Source organism: Hypomesus transpacificus, chromosome 11 (genome assembly GCF_021917145.1).
Source record: "Hypomesus transpacificus isolate Combined female chromosome 11, fHypTra1, whole genome shotgun sequence".
NCBI lineage: Eukaryota > Metazoa > Chordata > Actinopteri > Osmeriformes > Osmeridae > Hypomesus > Hypomesus transpacificus.
Window position 1 is genome coordinate 6,525,706 of NC_061070.1, and position 16,765 is coordinate 6,542,470.

Consider the following 16,765-nt stretch of genomic DNA (forward strand, 5'->3'; position numbering starts at 1 on the left):
TGAGATTGTGCTGAAAAAAAAGATACCAAACACTGGTTCTTAATGTAGTATATCAAGGCCAAATCAAAGGTACTCAAAAACGGCCAAAATAGCTCCAGACTCCAGAGAGTTTTTAAGTGTGGAGCATGAAAATCCAGATTCCTTGGTTATTATGCTAGGCGACTTTAACAAAGGCAATCTCACTCAAGAACTCCCCAAATACAGACAATTCATCAAATGCCCTACCAGAGAAGAGAACACTTTGGATCACTGCTACTCTACTATCAGTAAAGCATACCATGCGGTTCCCCGAGCCGCACTGGGTCACTCAGACCACGCCATGTTCCACCTGATTCCTGCATATAGGCAGAAGCTTAAGCGCTGTAAGCCTGCTGTGAGGACATCAAAACAGTGGACCAGTGAGGCTATAGAGGAACTGCGGGCGTGCTTGGACTGTACTGACTGGGACATGTTCATGACTGCTACCAATAGTCTGGATGAGCTCACGGAGGCTGTGACATCATACAACAGCTTCTGTGAGGACTGCTGTATACCAACACACACCAGGGTGAGCTACAACAACGACAAACCCTGGTTTACAGCTAAACTCAGAAGGCTGAGGCTGGACAAAGAGGCCGCGTTTAGGAGTGGGGACAGGGACAGATTCAAGGAGTCGAAGAACAGGTTTAGCAAAGCGGTGAGAGAGGCTAAACGACTGTACTCGCAGAGACTAGAAAATCAATTCTCTGCTAACGACTCTGCTTCTGTCTGGAGAGGTCTCAGGCAGATCACCAACTTCAAGCCCAGAGCCCCCCACTCCACTAACGACTCCCACCTGGCCAACGACCTGAATGAGTTCTACTGTAGATTTGAAAGACAATTGGACAGTCCTGAACAACCCCTTTCCATCCGTGAGGCCTCCCCCCGTCTACAGTGACGACCCTCTCCATTCAGGAGAGAGAAGTGAACAAACTGTTCAAGAGACAGAACCCCCGCAAAGCAGCTGGGCCGGACTCTGTCTCTGTCTCTCCAGCCACCCTCAAGAACTGGGCTGACCAGCTGTCTCCGGTGTTTACCTACATCAGGTGAATACACGTGCGCGTCTTTTAGCAAATCTGTGTGCAAAGTCTTTAACCACGGACAAGACCTGACAGCATCTCTTGTGACATGGAGCTTCTGAGATGTTTTGATCAGTTTTAGCTTGGAAAATGACCTTGGCCGCGTTTCCCAGATTCGTTAAGGGCTTCTTAATGAATCTGGGAAACGCGGCCCTAGACGGCCCAACAATAACACCAGTTTGCGTAGCAGGATCCGAGCTACGCTACTGTTAGCTACCTATGTGCTGCGGGCTCACCGGTCTGTGTGACCATCTGACCTATTTCGTCACGTCACTTACCTTGCTAACAAAGAAAGCACAATCAAATGTACTTTTCTTTATTTTTATATCAACTCTGGAAACACAGACAATACAATAAGACCATAGTGTGCATCCCATGTAATTCAAATTGGATACAAATAAAAATAAAAACGTTTTGCCACGCGGTGCGGGGGCTGCCGGGGTAATCTCTACGGGCCTGATGGGATAGGTGGGCCTGTCTGCGTTTTTGTAGTGCGTTTCAGTTCGTGGTGCAGCGCGTACATTTTTGTGAGCACAGAAAATCCCAATTTGCACATGTACGTGGTAGTGAAAGGAATAAGCATAGAAATACTGGCCCTACTGAGGACAGGATATTCTGACGAAATGCTTATCCAGAATGATGATAAGATCACAGATCCATAGCGTCAGTGCAATCGCAGCTGAGCTGCAACAACTCAGTTTCTTCTGCAGGACTAAGCGTCAACTCAAGCAAAGCCTCAGGACTCTCAAATTCGAAGGGATTTTGCATCCACCTTCTATCATTCAGAATGGCATACCTCTCTGTTGGAAAATAGAGATCAAAGTTCTCAATAAGCGCAACGAGATGAGTTTGAATAAGCGCAGACGGCTGCTGGTCTTTCAAATAGGGGAAACTCATTTTCGGCCTAACTCATATATATTTTACATTAATTTTCTAGTTCACTGGCTAGTTCACCCCTACGACATTAGCCTAGCCTACTGTATGTATGAATGAATGAATGAACGATCAACGAAACAATATTAAACTAAAAAAAAATGTGGGAATTAGGTTAAACTGAAACAAGGCATGTGGTGTATGAAATGTATGATGAAAATGTACTAGCAACTTCGTCAAGCAAATACCAAGAAATAGGTTGCAGCAGTTTGTTTTTCGACTACACTTACAAAATCCGCGATGGGACTGAGCTTGAATAGCTTCAGTGACTTTTTATAGTACAAAATTACTGTCAATCAAAAGGAGATGCAGTCTTTCGACAGACCCTCCAATCATCATGCGGAAGCCCAGCGTCCAGGCCAGCCCATTCCTCCATTCACCCCCACCTGAGCGTCCATGGGCGGGACATAATTGCAGCAGTTATCCAATGACCGTATAGTTTCGAAGCACTTAAAAAAATTGTTCAAAGCAGCTCCATTGAAGTCCATGGAAGCTGAGCTTCCACAGGGAAATGCACTGTGGCGCTACGGGAATGTAGGAGAAGGAAATCAGTCACTCGACCTGCTAATATATGTAGCTGATTCTGAATGAACGTGTTTTAACGCATTTAAAATGTTAACACAATAGTAAATATTTGACCATTAATTTGTTTAAGAAATCGCCACTGGCAGAGATACAAATCGTGACAAGGCGACCCCCCAAAAATCTCTTGCGACCCACCTGAGGGTTGCGATCCAGTCGTTAGGAAACAATGCCCTACAGTATGTGATCCCCTCACATAAATATTTTGCCCACACTGTCCCACTTGGCAGCTTTTAGCTTGTGTTCTACAGACCATGGTGATGCATGAGAGTCATACAGGGGCCAATGTGGCTGAGGTGTTGAAAACGGCAACCGAAGAGTGGGGCATCGCTAACAAACAGATTTCTTTGGTTAAAAAGGAGTTGGTCAACATGCTCATATGTTAAAGTGCTCATCTGGGCCGTTACTATATCTCCTGCAGAAACAAAAATGCCAAGTTTCCCAAATGAATATAACATTTTGGTTGCAGCCAACTGGACTGGACTCTAGCAGTACACATTTTTGTTTATTTTTCTCAATTTGATTGAAGCTCTAAGTCACTCTTATTTATGTTTGTTCTCAGATTTATGGTACTCTATTATGTCTGCTTTATGTTACTCTATTGTATTTAAATAATTTTACGTCATGTGCTGGGAGCTCAGCGTTCATGTGAGAGGTCTCCTATTCAGAAAAAAATTACAAAGGTCCGGTGTCCTGAATATTCAAGGACAAAGTACCCTCCTAAGTTTTTGCACTTCAGTTAATGTGTAGAAGATAATGTTGTTCACAGAATTAAATGTGACATTTGAAGTGAGTTGAGCAGTCTTATTTTCCTCCTTTTTGTAATGTCTTTGAATAATATGGAGGACTTGAATCGCAATATATCGCAGAATCAAATCTCAATACTTGCTGTGTCGCAATATGTTAAGAATCGCAATAATATTGAATCGTGGCCCAAATATCGCAATACTATTGAATTGTCAAATTTTTGCCAATTCCCCCCCTAGTAACCAAGATGACAAGGGGGGAAGTGGTGGCGCAGCTGGCCACCTTATCAGCCCAACAGACCCCGACCTTGAATGTCATCAGGCAGATGTTGGAAAGGGAACCGCGGGGACGGCCCACGTCTACGTGAGCAGCCTGATACCCCGTCTCACTAAGGAAGAGGACATAGAAGCCTAGCTGACGGCCTTTGAGAGGACTGCAAGAAGGGAAGCATGGCCGGTTGGAGACTGGGCGGGGCTCATTGCCCCACAGCTGACTGGTCCGGCCCAGGCAGCCTTATTTTGACCTGGGGGAGGAAGGCGCCGAAAACTATCACATACTGAAGCAGGAGATCCTGGCCCGGTTTCACTTCAGCCCCAGGGAAAGGGCGGCTCAATTCCACGAGTGGAAGTACTGCGAGGGTGAGTCCCCGAGAGGCCAGCTACACCAGCTCATTCGGCTGATAAAGGAATGACTGGGACCTGCCCACACTGCCCAACACTATCAAAGAGGTGTTTGAAACCATGGTAGTAGACAAATGTCTCAGGGAACTGGCTATCCACCTGGTGAAGACGGTTAGCCACGGGAACCCTACCACCGTGGACAGGCTGGTCCAATTAATAGAAACGGCGGGAGCCACAGAAGCCCTTGTACGAGCAGGAGGGGCCGTGAGACCTACTCGAAGACCAAACCCGAAGAACAAGAGGAAGATGGGACCTCCTAAGAACGCTGACCAGACGCGCTCCCCTTCGCAAGAACCCAGGACTAGCGCTCATCCCAGGCAGACACAGTGTTACCGGTGTGGGGCCTTTGGACGCATAGCCTGTCACTGTACCACCGGGGATGAACCCATGCTGACAGAGGGTTCCACCTCTACACGGAGGGAGGGGCCAGCCCCAACTCCGGCACCTTGCTGGCACGCAGAAGTAACACCAGCAAGGTGGGTATCGGTGAGGATGGGCTGCATAGACACGCATGCCTTTTTGGACTCAGGGAGCATGGTATCCTTGATCCGGGAGCAGTGGCGAAAATCTGTTATCAACTTTGGGGGGGACTATATGACATTTTCTCAAGAGCAGTTTCTGATGGGGACATCAAAATGACTGCTGGCTGTAACACAGCCTACATTGTAATATGTAAAATGTATATTGAGGAACCATAATTAATACTCCTGGAAAATGTATAGTTAGTAACTGAAGGGTTTGTCTCAACTTGTTCAAATGTAGTTATAGTAGTGTTTCTTATCAGTCAAGTATGAATGCAGGTGTGCAGTTTATGTAATTACAATGGGCATGGTGCAGTCTCATCTAAAATAATCTCAATTGAACCATCATAAAGTCGGGGGAAATTGCGAAACAATTTCTCTTGAAATGTCAACACTTTGTTGGCAAGAGTCTGCGGTTCTATAAATTGTGGTTGTGGCTGATATGGTTCTGTGCCACCACTGAGGTGACTAGACAGTGCTGTGCCACTGTCTCCTATACTGGTGCTGCTGGCAAAAAGGTTGACCCCCGGTCCTGCCATGGCTGTGACACTGTCATCTGAAGTCTCTCCCTGGCTCTTTCCCTTTCACCACCCTCACTGACTCACAGTCTGTCTTCTAGAAAAGAAATAAGGTGTTTGCCATCCACCAGTACCCAAAACTACACAATTAATCACAACAACAATACCATTGCCTCAAACTAATCTTGGTTCAGTCTCCAGTTTACGTAGTGGGGGTATCCATGGCATTGTCCAATTATGTCCCTATTTTAAAGTCTAAAGAAGAGAATCCGTCATGTTGCCAAACAAGAGACTCAACAAACTTATTTTAGCACATTTCACATAATTTTTATGAACATTTTATTAACTAGTCTATGAGATTAGGCCACTAGGATTCTTTCTTTGCATTTTGGTGTCCTGAAATGCTCTGATGTCCGTCTTTTTTCTGCAATTTTTCTACCATGCTGGCCGCACACACAATGTGCAGGTTATTTACAGTAGGAGATGGGCTTTTATCATTTATTACCATTCTTCTAGAATAGGCTTCGATCTACCAGGTAGCTCAGTCAGTTAGGAAAGGTGAAACGGATTGCATTGACAAGGATTGACAGCTGTATGAGTTCACCCTTTACACAACGCAAACTGCAACCTTTTGTCATTTTAATATAATTCATGTTTTGGTTTTGTATTTACTGGCTTCCCAAAATATCTGAATTTTTGCAGAGCTAGCGAGCCCCAATTCCGTTTGTGTGGTATTTGCTATCATCTTTGCTATCGCCAGTTTACTCCAGATCTTGTCATCCGGTGGATGCTGCTCCTGTCGCACGAGGACTTGGAGAGGAATCAGATAGGACTTTATGTTATTTTTTCTATGAGATCTCCAACGTTATATCCACTACCGGGGTAGTAGGTTTATTAGCAGATAACTTTCTTGTTCTCTTTTATTTTCATTATGGACAATAACTCATGAGTGATTGACACTGCACTACAAAACACTACATACACTACATACTGATATTGATCATTGTAAATAAATGCAAATTGTGGCTTCAAGGTGGGTGATGATGTTCTGACCTATGCACGTTTGCATAGGTCAGAACATCAACAAACATTGAAAAAAAATATACACATGAAACAACAGGTAAGGGAGGAGGATCAGACAAAAGAATCAGGGGAGGACATGTAAAAGGAAAGATCTATCTTTCCTAGGCCCTGTCAGTAAGATGCACCAAAGCCTTTCTAGCAGTAGACAACTCCCTGTCAGGACCTGCCAGAGAAATGAATAGCTGAGTCATGGAGCCCCCTTCTCCTTTGCTAGCCGGGATCTAGATTGCAAGAATCCCACAATAATGTTGGAGCAACAGACACTTAGAAACACAGCTATGATGGCTAATCATCAGGCTGCATCCAATAACACCTAATCAATGCTTGGTGTCAATTATAGCACATAGCTAAGGTAATAAGGCCTACACCTTTGTGTTCCAACAACGAGATATAGACCCTGGCACTGATTATTCAGAGGGTGACTCAGAAGAGTTTATACATCTGACTATCAATCCTTATCTTATAGACAGGGTAATTTAGAAGCTCTGAATGAATTGCCTGGTGCAGTAGTATCTCATAATAAATGGGTGAACTGTTTTTGTGCTTCCCTCTGTAGAATTAGTGTCAAACATAAATGTCCCCCACCCCCCTTCTTCCCCTCTGTGAAGCGCCTTGTGTTGCATCCTGGTATGAAATGTGCTCTATAAATAAAGTTTGATTAATTGTCTTATATTATATATACACACACAACATACAATTCCTGAATATAGATTGTACCTAGAAAATCAGTTACTTATTTGTAAACCTTTGTAGTGTGTGTGTGTGTGTGTGTGTGTATATGTGTTTATACAACTCCAATTCCCAAAAAGTTGGGACGTTGTGTTAAATAAAAACAGAATACAATGATTTACAAATCTTATAAACCCATTATGTTATTCAGGAAACAATAAGGTAATTTTGAATTTGATGGCAGGAACACATCTCAAAAAAGTCAATAAAAGGCTATAAAAAGTATTACTAAAAAATAAACGGCTGGATAAACATTTTCCAACTAACTAGGTTGATTGCAAACAGGTATAAAAAGAGTATCTTGGAGAGACAGAGTCTCTCAGAAGTAAAGATGAGCAGAGGTTCACCAATCTGCAAAAACCTGCATATATATATTGTGGAACCATTTCAGAATAATGTTCCTCAGCGTAAAATTGCAAAGACTTTGAATATGTGTGGCGGCCTGCGGAAACCCTTCACATGGTGAAAATTAAGACTTTCTGGGTATTATAAAAATTTGGAAAATAGAAACTCTCCTGAACACAAATCTATAAATCACTCAGATATATTTAACACAACTGGGGCCACGTTTACACATAGCCGGGTATTTACAGAAACGAATATTTCTGCCCCTCCGTTTAAAAAAATAACGTTGTACACAAAAGATCGTTTTCAAAAATGTTTCTGTTTACTAGTTTGATCCATGTCAGGCTAAAAGTCAAGCTAAACTAAAATGTGTTGCAAATAATTTCAAACAGGCGGAAACAGAATCTCGAAAGACAGTTCCGTCGAGTAAATTCCTGCGCGCAAAGCACTTTAGTCTAGCCTGGCTGCCAGCCCAACTTCTCCCCGCTCCCAAACATTGGGTCTGGAGGGGCTCGTATTGGGGACAAACTATATAAAACCAGGAGCTGGGCGGACCAATGAAATTGCCAGGGCGGGCTTTATACGATGATGGACAAATGATCAACAGTAACGTAATCAACAACGTCACGAAAGAGAGCTTGGGTTGAATTTGTTTTCAACAAACAACATATTACATTGCTGATTGGTTGTAGGTCTATCCAATTGAGCGAAGAGGATTTATCAGACTCATTTTCTGACTTGAATTATGAGTATGACAACGTCAGGCTAACTTTAGTCCATGTTCGGAAACGTAAATTCAAACTTTTTGAAGTGCAGATATGAATGATACACGTGTTTAGGCCTACTTCAACTCCCAAAAATATATTAATTTAAATTAACAATTTAAGAAATAATGTCATTTTTTCTGTTTTCAAAAGCCATTGGTTAATTGACATAAAATAAGGCTTCAGAAACTAAGCAGAGCGTCAAGACAAATTACAATCAATTATGGCGTATCCGTTCTTTGAAAAGCCTGTGGTGGATGAAGGTGCTCAGATTATACTAAGAGCGTTTATCCCACCAGCCCCCAAGGGTCTTTGGAGACAGAAGTAATGCTTTCCTGACCAGTATCTGTAGAAGAAGTATAGGTTCAGTAGGCCCAGAATAGTTTATCTAGATAGATTTAATTGTCATTCTTAAAAAAATATATACATATATAATTATATATGTAAAATAACACTTTAGCAACTCTTAATGAACACATAAGAGCAGCCTACCATCCTTTGTAGAAAGTAATAGAAAGGAGAGTAGACTATAATAGTAGAAGGGAGGGTAGTAGACTGCAGTCTATGTAGGTAGGCCTAGACTATGTAGTCTGCTGGAATCACACACAACGAAGCAAACCCACTGTAGCCAAGCCTTGACATTGTTCAGTCTGTCTGTATCTGTCTATGTCTTTGCATGTGGGACGTTCTTGAACTATGCCAGGAAATATGAAGGGTATACCTTGCTCCAAAGCAGTACCTGAATATTATCATCAGTTTTTCAGGTAATATTGAAACACAAAGAATCAAGGAGACTTTTTATTCAATTGTATAAAGTATTTTCATTGTTTAAAGTAGCCAATGTGTTGACAAGCCTCTATATTACCTCTGGCCATTATAGGTGCAATATAATGTCCCCATGGGTGTATCCAGGACCATTGGAAGACTCAGGGGGTGACTGCCTGGTGCCCCCATGGTTGAAAGTGTTTCTAAAATGCCTTAATGCCTAACATGTCTTAATGAGTTCCTTTATAGTATAGAAAATGTGATGCAGTACCCTATAAGGTGCCCTTATAATGGCCTAAATTGGACTGTTCCCATGCCCTTACTTTCAATGGAAAAGGGTGCTGTTATGAAGTGCCCTTTATGCTGCCCCTACATGACAGTGTCCCAAATGTTGCCCTTTCCAAAGAAGACAATTAGATGCTGTGCCCAACAGTCTCCCCCAATGTTCCCAGTTGGGCATGCTTTCCCAAAGTGAGGCTGTGACACACTGTAACACTTGGCACAGCCACAGTCTGTCATTGTCCAAGCCCCCTCTGGATCTGTGGAGGCAGACTGTTAATTGGAAAAACTCGTAATATAATAATGATAGTCATGCTGAGCAATTTTAAATGACTGTTCTGCCAAACAAAGAGTGCAGTTTGGGTCACCTTCTGATCTAAAAAGTCAGTGCTGGATCTGTGCAATACTAGTCATTTCAGTGAATCCCTATTTTATTCATGGTTATCTTTCCCTTCTTTCTTAAAGCTCAGCATTTAGCCTATCAGTTAATAAATGCGTGTGGCAAACTTATTTTGAAGTAATTTATTGATTTTGTTCAAGATGTGAAGACAAAAACATGATTAGCCCACATCAAGTGCAATTAATCATGGCCTTCCTCAGTGTTTAGAATTTTATCCTACAATTTTCAATTGGTGCCACGTTCTTTTTTGGGCTATTATTCTCAATCTCCTGTTGAGAATATCGGACATAGGCTAGGCTACTGTCAGAACGGTTTCAGACAGCTCATCAAATTACGCTAATTATCAGTAGACCTAAATGCATATATATATATGTTAAGTAGATTTGGTAGGTCTACAATTTACGCATGTTAACGGTCGTAATAGTTTGACAAGTTGTCTCCCTTGCCATGTTAATTGCGGCAACATTGCCCTTTTTGGGGACAACTCACAAAAAACTCAAAAAATCAATTTACGCTGCTGAAACAACACCCCTCTGCTGCTTTATGCTTTACTTTTTGCGACATAACTCCTCTTTTCGACGATCGCCTGATCTGGGCTGCACAGTCTAAGCTTATTGAAACTGTAGGGCTGTTTTGGCAGCCCCTTTGTCACTGGTCACCCAGACACTCGTCTGGGACAGTTGTTGATTTGCATGAATGCTAAAATGACAATCACACCTTAATGACACACCTCTGGAAAGGTGATCTCAACAGTTGAAGAGGAAGGTGGACATAGGAAGACTCTGAAATTATCATTAAAAGTTGTGTTCTTGTAAATATCGTTCTAAACAGCTTTTAATGTCATGTTTGATATGCTTTTGTTTCTTATTTTATGTATTACATTCTAGTAATAGTTTTAACACTGTAACATGTACATCTACAGGGTTTACAGAGTTTGTGCCTGCAGCAGACCAACATGTGTTTAACATATTGCCTTGTCTTGCAAGGGCACCACTTGGTCTACTGCAGCCTTGATTAATGATCCAATTTGAATTTGTATGTGTTAGACAACTTTTCAATCATGCGACCGGTGTCCCCATTTTAGTCAGGTTTGGGTGTCTATAGGAAGAAGTGTTACCAATCACTTCGAGTTTTGTTTACGATATAGCTCCGGTGCGTTAGGCGCCTAGTCTTCATTGTGAATACCTTTGTTAACCATTGCTCTGAAGGTATGTTTTGTATTTGATGATATTTCATTATCATTGTATTGATTATCTTACTATTTAGATAATAAACTATTATTGTGCATTTTGACGTTACTTGTTCTCCTTGAAACGTATCTATCAAGCTACGGCGGTGAAAACTTTTATGTAGTCTGGTTGATGCGGCTAACTGATTATAAACATAGACTTTTGGAGTAGGTTTTAACTTAAGGCCTCTGAGTCACTTACAGTGGATCTCCACGCTCCGAAGGAATTTACTGGGGCCTCTGAGTGATCGATTACACATCCTACTAGGTCTACTATGGTTAAATCCATATTATAGTAGAGATAAACGACTGTTTAGTGAACACGCATACTTTAGGGTCGGTGCTCTGATCAAGCAGACGATTTTTACCTACGTCAGAGTTTCATGTCATTAACTGTTTAGCGCTCGAGGTTACAGGTAACGCACTTGTGCACATGTCTAAAAATTGGAGTCAGATATTAGAGTCAATTATCTCCCTGAGAATCCAACCTAAAGTGAATTGTGGTTCCCAAGCCAGGGACAAACACCAAGCGTCTCTGGCCTTTCGATTCACCGTCTACAAGATCTAGCTTGAATTAGCGTTGCCTGTTAGTGGAACGGAACGTTAATGGAACGGCTTGAGGCTTAAGTCCAAGTTGACGTTTACCCAAGTGAGACTTATTCGTGTTAGCGCGACTTGCATTAGCGACGTTGATGGAACACCCCCCAGGCGGAAGGTTCATCTGTTTGAATGATTCACAAATAAATGTAACGCGATGCACAAATGTATTTCGTGATTCACAAATGTAACGCAATTCACAAATAAATGACCCCATTACATTACTACAAACAGGACGCTCACATGACGTGATGCATTTTTTGTCGCATACTGTGACGTTTGAGAACCTAAAACTCTGTTTAACCTAGTGCACATGCAAAAACTGAGTTTTCAGAAATCTCCACTTTGGCCGGAGTTTTTAGAAATGATGAAGTTACATCATTTTAAAGTTGACCTGTGATTCTAATTCTGTGGCGAATCACGTTGTGAGTGTAAATGTCAGTTTAAGTATAGGCTACATCAGGGGTGGCCAATCCTGGTCCTCGAGGGCCGCTGTCCTGCATGTTTTAGATGTTTCCCTGCTCCAGCACACCTGATTCAAATGAATGGTCATTACCCGGCTTCCACAGAGCTTGATAACAACCCGTTCATTTGAAACAGGTGTGCTGGAGCAGGGAAACATCTAAAACATGCAGGACAGTGGCCCTCGAGGACCAGGATTGCCACCCTGGGCTACATGAATAACTTCTCAGCAAGTTATTTTTAAGTTCAACAGTCTGACTTGTTGATCAGTTGTTTGGGGCTGCTGCAGCACTCAAAAGAGCAGGCAAACTGAGCATTTGATTTGACATGGCTTGAAAATCTTGCTAGCTGACATGTTCAAAAATGTCATGGCAACAGCCGTGCCCTCCCATTGTTTTGGTTTTTCCCTGCCCTTTTGTCTTCACCTGCCTCGTTCAGTGGTTTGTCTCGTTTGTTTCATTGTGTCTACCTGTGTGTCATTTGGTTCTGTGTATTTAGGTTCCTGTTTTGTGTCCAGTCTTTGTCTTGTCCGTGCCCCTATTATGTGAGTACCCTTTCTGTGTCCCGGGCTTTTTTCAAGAATGAACCCTTTGTTTCGACATGGCTGCGTACCCCCTTGCATTTGGGTCCTACCCCACCACTCAGCATGACAAAAAACCATTGAAATTAACTTTTTCATAAGTAATCATATACTTTTTGTACATTACAATGAAGTTTAGGGTGTTAACTATACAAAACATCAAGAATCGCACATTTTTGATCTTCGATAATATATAATGGGTTTGTGAGATTTGTAAATCATTGTATTCTGTATTTTAATTTATTTTACACAACGTCCCAACTTTTGGGGAATTGGGGTTTGACCATAAAGGTAATTGCAGAATATAATTTGTGCTAGAAAAACTATTCTCCATGAAAATTGTACATTTAAGCATACATTCCCCATCCCCACCAACGATAGTGGACAGCACATCCTGCCTTCATAATACCAATTAAATTACCTCCATTATCCCCAGAGTGGATGGTGTGGAGGATAATACTGTAACGGTTTGAAAACAGTGTGTGTAAGACTCCATATTGTGTATATGATTTTGTTACTATGGCAGGTCCTACCGTCACACACTGGTTGGGTTCCACTCCAGGAACCATTGTGAAGGCAAGTCCTCTCAGCTGAGCCAATCAGAGTGTAGCCTGCCTCACAGTGAAATCTCAACAGGCTCTTCAGTCGGAACTCCTCCCCCAATCTGGAGCCGTGGGGAGGGATGCCGGGATCACCACACACACCTGTACTACCACCTGGGACGAGGAGACAGGGGTCAGTAAACACACATACAAACACACATACATACATAGAGGAAGCTTGGGAGTAGGCATTGGATGAATGACAGCAGCAGTCTCTAACTTTGTGTTTGAGTCTTTAATGTCAGTCTAAAAGTAAAACATTAACTGTAGGTAGATGACGAGACATCCAAAAGTGTGTGCATATGTGTTCAACAGTACCTGTGCAGTAAGGTGGTGTCCCACTCCAGCGCCCATCTTCCTGGCAATAGCGTGTGGCATTGCCCAATAGTGTCCTCCCTTGGACACAGCTGTACTGTACTAGGGAGCCCTGTGTGAACTGTCTTCCTGATATCACTGCATTAGGCGGGGTCCCAGGATCGCCACAGGAAATCGCTGCAGGTAAAAAGGGAGTTTTAATGGTATATTCGGTGTTGCCCACAGATTTTAAAAGCTATTTGTGGCGGGGAGGGGGGTTGTTTCATGTCAAACCGGGGGGCATTTCAGATAATTAAATACTTATCCGAAATTATTCAAAACTCCACAAAATCAACAACAACAAACAAATAATTTCTGCATATGCAGGTAGCAACGCTAGTGCTAAATAACTATTTAACTGGTCGGCTCCATGACGCCGGGTAATTAGCTAGCTCCTGAGACTTCTCACCAAAACAACAAAGGGGAACCGAGCGAAAAGTAGCCTTAACTTTCCTAGACCTTTAGCTATGACACTAATGCTGAAGGCTCGCTGGTATAGCTGTCGGTATTACTAGAACGGCGTAGGTATGCATCGTTGCTGACGTTGTGACTGTGTGCGTATGTGAGAAAGACGCGTGAGTGACAGAGACGGAGAGCAGGGAAAGGAAAGGCAGCTGAATGAATACGCTGCGTGTTTTAACCTAAATAGTGTTAATTTCGAAACGCAATATGTGGCGGCTGGTGTTGATTCTGTGGCGCACTGCCACAAGTGTATGTGTGGGAAACACTGATATTCTATTAGATGTGTTTGACTATTTTCTAGCATGGGTTACAGTTTTTTCGATGGATTGCTGATAATGGATATATAGTTGAGGTTTTCACGCTCCATTATTATTAGTATCTTTACTCAAATGGAAGCAGAGATACAACCAATAGCTGCGGTGGGGGGGGTGGGCTCACCAAGGCACTTGGGCAGGGCTCTGTCCCAGCGAGCATCTGCTTGGCAGGTAAGGAGTGACGAGCCCAACAAGTAGAAGCCAGCCTTACAGTGGAATACCACAGAGCTCCCGAAGCTGAAGCTCTCTTGGTGGCGCTGCGGCTGGCCAGACTGACGCACAGAGTTCTCCACAAAGCCTGGATCGGAGCAGTTTACCACTGTGAGATGAAAGAAGATGAATACTTTAGAGGGAAGGAAAGGAGGAGGGAGGGAAAGTGGAAGATGGGAATGGAAATCAACAGATGGGAAAGCTTGAGCTGCTGCGTCAAGCTGGAACTCCCCCTCTGGAACTTTTCCTCTGTCTAAAAATCCACCTCTTCCTCACATTCCTGCTTCATCTCTTTCGTCATATCTCTCCCCTTCTCTGTGCTGCTGCAGAAGATAAGCTAGTAATAAGACAGCCAAGTGCATTTGTTGCCTTACAGACTTGACCGAACATTGCCTTCACTCAGTGCCCTGCAGCAGCAACAGAAAAGACAGAAATAATTATTTTGAGAGAGTGCAAGAAAAAGAAAAGAATGGGAGAAATATAGAAAGAAAAAAGGCAGTAAAGTAAGAGACAGGGAGATGGAGAGTAGCACCAGTCTTTTAGTATGCAGTAGAGACAGCAACAAGACCTGTCAAAGTATCCTCCCTCTTCAAGCCCTTCAACCTTGGAGTGGCCATTACTATACCTGTGTGAGGAAGAAATGGTGACAGAGCAGCATTAAGTGAAGACGAGGAAAACACAGAGAAAACAAGACACACTTAAGAACTGGCTACAGGACTGGTGTGAGAAGTTAACATACTGCAGAGCGCAGAGTATGTGGCCATACTGCAGTGAATACAGTGCCGGTTCCGGCTTGGCTCTTTCCCCGCTCCATAAATCCAAAATATGCATAGATATATGCAAGGGGGTGGGTGTAACCTGCTTCAGTCCAAAGTGATTTGATATCATGTCCCGGAGAAGGTGGAGACAAAGAGTATAGAAGCACAAGAGTCGAAACTCTGATGTTTTTTTGGTAACAGTCACTAGGTGGCACTTCGGTAACACGCCGCCATTGTGGAGTGAATATTACAACGGGAGTTACTGGACAACAGCACAGACAGTTAGTACATACCTAGTTATAGCTAACAGATTTTTAATTTATGTTGACGTTATCTACGTAGCGTCGGCAGCTGTGTACCTAGCAAGCATTAGCAGTATTTGTATCGGCTAAATGTACGTAGTTAAATATCAGCTAATATTCAACTGTAAAGGATTTTAAAGGGTCCCTTGGTAAATCAGCCTCTGCCCGTTAGAAAGGGATATTATAGAAAAAATTCAACATTTAGTGGCAAAATCCATTGTCTACAAAATTATTTTAGATATAGTATAAGTTTAGCTAGCTTGCAAATACTGAGGATAACCTACCGAAGTTGAGTTAGCCAATGTCGATGCTAGCTAACGTTAGTTTGCGAGCTGTACAGTACTGTATACTACATAACATTTTAAAGGGTCTTGCAGCGCTTCTTGATTTACTGAAATTATTATGAAATGTTATGTTCTACTAGCCATTTGCCTACTTTAGCAAGTCATAGTATTTCCCACCCCTGATAGTGTAACTGAGATAACACAGTAAATAATTCCTCTTTCAAGTAATAACCCGTGTTGAAGTGTTGAGCATTAAATTAGCTGCACGGTCTGTGATCTTAGGATGAAGCCACTTTTTGTGTTTTGTTAATGCAGAATTCGGTCAAATAAAATCGGTAAAATTAGACATCCCATACAAAAAAGAAGTATATTAAAGTATACTATAAGTATACTAAAATATGGATACTACACTTTTGATATACTTTTAAGAAGTATGCTTAGAAAATAGTTCACTTTTAATATACTTTTAAGTATACTTAGAAAATAGTTCACTTTTGATATACTTTTAAGTATGCTTTGAAAATAGTTCACCTTTGATATACTTTTAAGAAGTATGCTTAGAAACAGAAAATGGTAAACATTTCTTCTGGAGTAAGATGTACGTTTTCTATTATTATACGGGAGTCAGATGGCTGAGCGGTGAGGGAGTCGGGCTAGTAATTAGAAGGTTGCTGGATCGATTCTCCGCTGTGCCAAATGATGTTGTGTCTTTGGGCAAGGCACTTCACCCTACTTGCCTCGGGGGAATGTCCCTGTACTTACTGTAAGTCGCTCTGGATCAGATGTCAATGAAAATCTATTATGCATTGCACATTGAATCTTTTTTTGTTGCTGAAGGTGTAAACTTAATTACTGCCAAAACATTCTGAAGCCCTATACTCTTATACTAATAATTATCAATTGGAGTATTAATCAAAAAAAAGCTACTTGAGAATTTGAAGGTTATACTGTCAAACTGACTGAAGAATGAAATAACGACGTGAAATAATGAAGACAGTGTGGCTCATTGGCTAGTCAATTCCAATGATGCAAGGCGGTAAATAGTGTAAAAATTTGCTGATAAGTTTGCCGTTTGTTTCGAAATACAAATGTAACTTCATGAATTTCGTTTTTTAAATGTGTCTGCTTAGAATGTAGAGTTTTGTTGCGTGGTAATTGTCATTGTTGTG

At 42.1% G+C, this 16,765-nt stretch overlaps 1 protein-coding gene across 1 annotated transcript in view; it reads right to left on the reverse strand.

The window, feature by feature from the left end:
• LOC124473714 (CUB and sushi domain-containing protein 1-like) overlaps positions 1-16,765 on the reverse strand; it is a 386,561-nt gene that overhangs the window by 34,270 nt on the left and 335,526 nt on the right. Inside the window, exons 55-57 of the mRNA XM_047029350.1 lie at positions 14,167-14,361; positions 13,231-13,404; positions 12,844-13,026 (exon numbers count right to left, since the gene is read on the reverse strand). Coding sequence (XP_046885306.1) covers positions 12,844-13,026; positions 13,231-13,404; positions 14,167-14,361 — 552 coding nt within the window. The remainder of the gene's footprint in view (positions 1-12,843; positions 13,027-13,230; positions 13,405-14,166; positions 14,362-16,765) is intronic.